Source organism: Protomyctophum bolini, assembly GCF_963924005.1.
Source record: "Protomyctophum bolini genome assembly, chromosome: 19".
Taxonomy (NCBI): domain Eukaryota; kingdom Metazoa; phylum Chordata; class Actinopteri; order Myctophiformes; family Myctophidae; genus Protomyctophum; species Protomyctophum bolini.
Window position 1 is genome coordinate 5,622,473 of NC_137880.1, and position 6,004 is coordinate 5,628,476.

General features: G+C 48.6%; 1 protein-coding gene across 6 annotated transcripts in view; it reads right to left on the reverse strand.

Moving 5' to 3' along the window:
• hivep2a (HIVEP zinc finger 2a) overlaps nt 1–6,004 on the reverse strand; it is a 113,641-nt gene that overhangs the window by 48,969 nt on the left and 58,668 nt on the right. For 5 of the 6 annotated variants that reach the window (XM_080791646.1, XM_080791647.1, XM_080791648.1 and 2 more), the window contains exons 4-6: nt 5,098–5,313; nt 2,876–4,253; nt 1,541–1,832 (exon numbers count right to left, since the gene is read on the reverse strand). In XM_080791646.1, the coding sequence (XP_080647772.1) occupies nt 1,541–1,832; nt 2,876–3,959 (1,376 nt within the window). In that variant the 5' untranslated portion in view covers nt 3,960–4,253; nt 5,098–5,313. Of the gene's footprint in view, nt 1–1,540; nt 1,833–2,875; nt 4,282–5,097; nt 5,314–6,004 lie in introns of all 6 variants that reach the window. The other variant, XM_080791645.1, reaches the window with a different exon arrangement.

Here is a 6,004-nt window from a genome sequence, read left to right on the forward strand (position 1 = left end):
CTGCGTGCGGGTGAGAGTCGAGCGAGTGATTTAAAGGTATATTCAGTGATTTCACTCAAAAAACCTTTAGGTTTCGTTTTTGGCTAGGTGGCAAAAAGCCTTTCATCCAATCAGGATAGAGCCAAAAATGAAACCTAAGGTTTTTTGACCCCCCCCAGGGGTTATAACTGGGGACAGGGAGGAACTCCTTATATATGGTCAGCACACTCTATAGTAGAGAGGATTATCAAAACAAAAAAATAAGTGATATTTGAATGAACCCAATCCAAGGAATGACAGGTTACGTTTTAAGCACTTTAACCCCCTGTGCCAGGACGTAATTGTGCGTCTAAGGAAAAAAAAAGCTATATTTGACATTTAAACAATTTGACAATTAAAACAATTAAAATGTTGCTTATAACAATTAGCAACAACATTTCATTTTTTTCTTCCAAAACTTCAAAACAATAGAAACGCTTGGCGACTGATCTGCGTTTCTATTGTAGTGTACTGGCATGGATTATTTTTTTATTTTCTTTGCAAAAAAGGGTGAAGTTTCCCTTTAAGGGTTCACTGCCACCTGCTGGACGAAAATCCAACTTCTGACTGCCACGGTCTGTGGGGGCGATTTAGAGGCTGCGCACACAGCACAGAAACGGATGTTGTGGGCGTCCATCTTATGCTAAATAAATAGCGTTAATGCTAGCGAGCTAAAATATAGCCATCCTTGCTCTAGAAAGCACCAATGTTTCCATCTAGACCACCGGATAATCAGCAAAGACCTCCGAACATCGCGCTAATTGACCAAACCACGGAGAGCTCCGTAGATTAGGAGTTATTCAGCTTTTTTTAGTCAGCCTGTATAATGGGAGGTGGACGGCAGCGCGCATGCGCGATCCGGTCTAGGATCGCTAAAGAAGGAATTCGGGCCGAGCCAAAATAATATTGAAAAAATAGTTCTCAGCGATGCGGATTGATATCCATAATAAAGCTAATCTGACGGAGCATTCCGACAGGAGCGGAAAGGTTATTACATTCCTTATGGCGGAGCGTTCCGCCAAAAGCATGGATTGTGTTAAAGGACCACTTCACCACTTTTCAACCTATCTTCATATAATAGGTTCACACTAATAATCATGATAAAATGACACGATTTTTATCTACTCAGTCTGTGTCTCATAGGAGGGCTGTGGGCAGTTTAGAAACCGTCTTCCAGTGACATCATCATTAGGCAGATTATTTTTATTAAAAAAAAGTAGATTTCCATTATCGTGAGAACGATGGCTTCCATTTACGCATTGCAACTTTTCCGGACTAGAAAGCCTGCAGTTTTTATTAGCTTGTATTCCCCATCGATGATGTCACTGGAAGACGGTTTCTGAACTGCCCACAGCCCTCCTATATGAGACACAGACCGAGTAGAAAAACATTGCGCCATTTTTTTCATGATTTTTTTAGTGAGGACCTATTATATGAAGATAGGTTGAAAAGTGGCGAAGTGGTCCTTTAAGCACAACAATGGATCCCTTTTTCTCTCCACCACTTTTGCGGTTTCGTTCACCTGAGGGCCAGCCGCTGCTTGATGGTGGGCGAGTCGTCCGCGACGGCCATCACTCGGCTGCCGGCCTGCGAACCCGCTGGCATGTGGTGGTGGTGGTGGCTGGGGTGGTGCGGGCCCTTCATGTCGGGGAACGGGGGGCACTCCATCCCTCCGGGCGAGGGAACCCGCCCTCCCGTCCCTCCCGGCATGGGGACGATGAGGAGAGGCACCTTCATGCAGGAGCCCAGCTGCTGCGTCGCGCTCGTCAGCTCCTCTGCAGAGTCGCCGTACGCCGGCTCCGCGCCGCCGCCACCTTAAAAAGACGGTCGAGGACGAGAGTGACGTTTTAGGGAGGGAAGGTGTTAAGCCCATAGACTGTAAAAAAATATATGGACAAAGCGTTCCCCCGGGTCTAACATGGACGTGAAATGAAGCCTGTAATTCCTTGCACTGTATAAGTCGCCATATTTCTAGATCCGTTTGGGCCCAGCTGGCCCATTGGCTGATCCCAGACAATGAGGCGGCACTTCCCCCCCTTACTCTTTGTTGGTTTTTATTTTTGACTGAACGGGGGGGGTGGCTCCCGTTCGTAGACTGTAACGGTAGCCACGCCCCTCAGAACATACGCGACTTTATGGTATTTTCTTTAATAAATGAGCCCATAATTTTCCAAAAATAATATTATGGTATTTTCTTTAATAAATGGGACCATAACTTTCCAAAAAGAATATTATGACATGAGAAATGAGACTTTAAACTATAGTGACTGGAAGCAGAAAGTATTCATGACCATGTTTATTAATACAGTCTGAATATATAATATATATATATATATATATATATATATATATTATATAACCCAAGGGTGGGCAACTTTGACGATGGAGAGGGCCACTATATTTCCACACTCACTCCCTAGGGCCATATATTACTGTCGTAGCAAAAATAGCCGATCTACAAGCTCAAAACGCATCACGCTGCGACACGTTTTGAGCTTGTAGATCGGCAATTTTTTGCTATATTCAAATTTAAATCTCGAATAATTTTTTGCTCTTTTTGAATTGGAATCCTGAAAATTAACTTTTATGTCATTTCAAATGCCTTTAATTATACTTGTTGTGTTGAGCAATGAGCTACTCATTTAGACTGAAGTAATTAAAGCAGGTCATGTTTGCATGTTTTGCGGAATTGTAAACAGCTGAAATCAATAATATATCAGAATTCTGAGGGCCACATTAAGTGAAGGTGCCGCATGTGGCCCCCCGGGCCGCCAGTTGCCCACCCCTGATATAACCCATAATACAGCACAATTATGTGAACTTGTATTTTGCCACACATAAACGCTTCCATAATAACCTGTGCTCTTGTCAGCCTCAAAGGAGATGTGCGGGACGGGGGCGGGGCCGGCCTTCATCACGTCGTCCGGCGGCGGCGCCAGCAGGGCGGCGCCCTCCCCCCCCGCCAGGCCCTCCTCGTCCGTGTCCGTGCTCTGCTCGCCGTCCGAGTGGCACGACGCGTCGCCCGCCTCTCCCGCGGACGACGCGGCGGCCCCCCGCGGCGGGGGGAGGCCCGGCGGCAGCTCCGAGAAGGGCACGAGGCCCGCCTTGATGGCGTGCGCGTGGGACTTGCGGTGCTTGTACAGGTTGCTCTTGGTCTTGAAGGAGAAGCCGCAGGGCGCGCAGGGGTACGGCCGCTCGCCCGTGTGCGAGCGGATGTGCTTCTTCAGGACGCTGGGCTTGGCGCAGGCGCGGCCGCAGTAGTGGCAGATGTACTTGCCGGGCTTCTTGGGCTTATTGCTGCTGCTGTTGTTGTTGTTCTGCTGCTGCTGCTGCTCGCTCTTCTTGCTCACGACGCCGAAGCCCCCCTCCGCGTCCTCCTCGGTGTACTGGCCGAAAGAACTCGGCAAGCTGGGGGACTTCTGCCGGGGGAACCGTCCGCCGCCGTTGCCGGGGTGGGGGTGCCCCCCGGCGTGCCCCCCGCCGCCGCCGCCCCCCGCCGCAGAGGAGGGGTAAAGGTCGTCCGAGGGCAGCTGCCCGGCGAAGGGCCAGGCGTGGGGCTCGGGTTTGGCTCCCCCCGACAGGAAGCAGCGCTCCGTCTGCGGGTGCTGGGGGTACGGCGGCTGAGCCAGCGGGTAGGCATGGTATCCCCTAAAGGACCCCGGCCCCCCCCCCGCCGGACCCCCCTCCTGAGACGGCGGCGTGCAAGATCCCAAAAACAGCTTCCCGGAGGAGGAGGAGTTCCCGGAGGCGCCGCATTGCGCGCTCTCGCGGTGCGAGTGGCGCTTTGCCGGGTCGGCGAACGTGCTCCGCTTGGAGGCGGCGGAGGAGGAGGAGGGCTCCGACACCCACTTCCTCTGCAGAAGGAGGGGCACCTTCTCCCTCGCCGGCTCCTTGTTTGGGCATTTCTGCCCGGCGGCAGCAGCAAATTCATGCGGTTCCATTTTTTATTTTATATATATATATATATATACAGTGGTGTCCCCCTTCGTCTGTACCACCAGGCTGACTTCTATAGGTTTTGAAAGGTACCTTTCATGTGGAAGGTACCTCTGGAGGCCACACCTCTGATGGGTGGGGTTTTAGTCTCCCTCTTTTGTTCGTTTACAGTTGGAAGGTTTTTTTTTTTTTCAAAGGGTTGCCGTCGAGGACGTCAGTGGAAGAAGAAGAGGGAGGAGGAGGAGAAGGAGAAGGGCGAAGTCGTCCATGGCTGAGATGTGGTGACTGTTGAGCCAGAGCTGGGGAAAAAACAAACAAAGAGGAAGGCTTCTGGGTCGTTATATTTAAACGGAAACTTACAATATACCACACCAAGGACTCATGACCTTTAACCCTAATAAAAGTACCGTATATTACCAAATAGTAGAAATATATCCGGGTCTTACAGGGTTAAACAGATCGCATCAGGAGAGACAGCTACAGTATATCCCGCAGCCTTCATCAGTGTGTATATAAAACATTTGAAGAAAAAGGAACAAAAACTAAAACAAAACCTTAATCCTTTCCTTTGTTTTCTTGGCTTTTTCAATGATCTTCAAAGACTATATCAAAATAACATTGGCCAATCTTTTTCTGACCATGTTCAATTAAGCAATGTTACACGAGAGGGTAATATGCTTGCGGAACTCGACTTCGTCTCGTTCCTGACCGCATCACTGTCGGGGCAATAATCACGTTAACCCACACCCTCGAGTGTAATATTGCAATTCTACAACAGTTACCCAAAAAAACTAAGAAAATCGCGAAGATCCGTCTTGAACACATGACTATAGAGATAGTGTGTAACAATTTGTGGGATATTTGGACAGAATCTGGAGGAGTAATATAAACAAATGTGTTTTTCCAAAAGTCGGCCTCCTGGTGGCGCTATAACAGGCCATTCTGGAAATTTTCAGAGGTCAGAGGTTCATCGTTGGCATCCAGGGAGTGTGTGTGCAAAATTTGGCATCGACCGGGTTAACGGTGCCTGAGATTAGCTGTTCACAGACGGACGGAGTGCAAAACATACTCTCTCCCCATGCCTTCGGCCTGGTGGAGAGACAATAATAGAACCCATAGCGAATATGTGTAAAGTCCACTAACCTTGGAGGTGGAGGTAAGGGTGGTGCTGTGAGGGACAGCATCAGAACAGCGGCTTCCCTCTCCACCATTCGGCTGACGGCATCAGAACAGCGTCTTCCCTCTCCACCCAATCGGCTGTGTGAACACTGTGACCGTTGACCCCGCCTCTCTCTCTCTCTCTCTCTCTCTCCGGGCGGTGCATCCAAGAGGCAAATGATAATCCTCGATCAATTAAATCTACATGAGAGGACAAAGAAAAAAAAGCGAAATGCAAAATTAGAATCAGGTGTGAAGCGGTGGGTGAGATTATCATTTTTTTCCCCCCTTTGTTGCAATGACTAACCAATCAGGAAGCAGACAGGCAAATCTTCGACCAATGACAAAGCTTCTAGGAGGAAAAATCTTTGAACGCAGATTGCGGCTCCTAGATATACATCTTTTTTGAGAGCGTTCTATATACCCATTGCTGGCTGTCTGATTTCCCCCCCCCGATTTCCCCCCCCCAAAAAAAAAAAAGAAACAAAAAGGTCATTAAAATGTTGACATATTATTGCTTATAGCGGCTTTAATATGTTATTTTGGATGACCATAAGGATGATAGAAAAATAAAATAAAACTTGAACAATTACTATTGCAATTTATTTTGGGTCACAACCCTTTTTTGAAGCTTAGCTCGACTGGTTGCTCAGTTGGTTTCATCACGACCTGTGCAAGTATCTGTTTGTTAACTTCCCCCTCTCTCTCTCTCTCTCTCTCTCTCTCTCTCTCTCTCTCTGTGTCTCTCTCTCTCTCTCTCTCTCTCTCTCTGTGTCTCTCTCTCTCTCTCTCTCTCTCTCTCTGTGTCTCTCTCTCTCTCTCTCTCTCTCTCTCTCCCCCTCCCTCGGCTCAGTGAGTCACTGGTGCGAGAAGCAACGCCGGCCCACGCAGT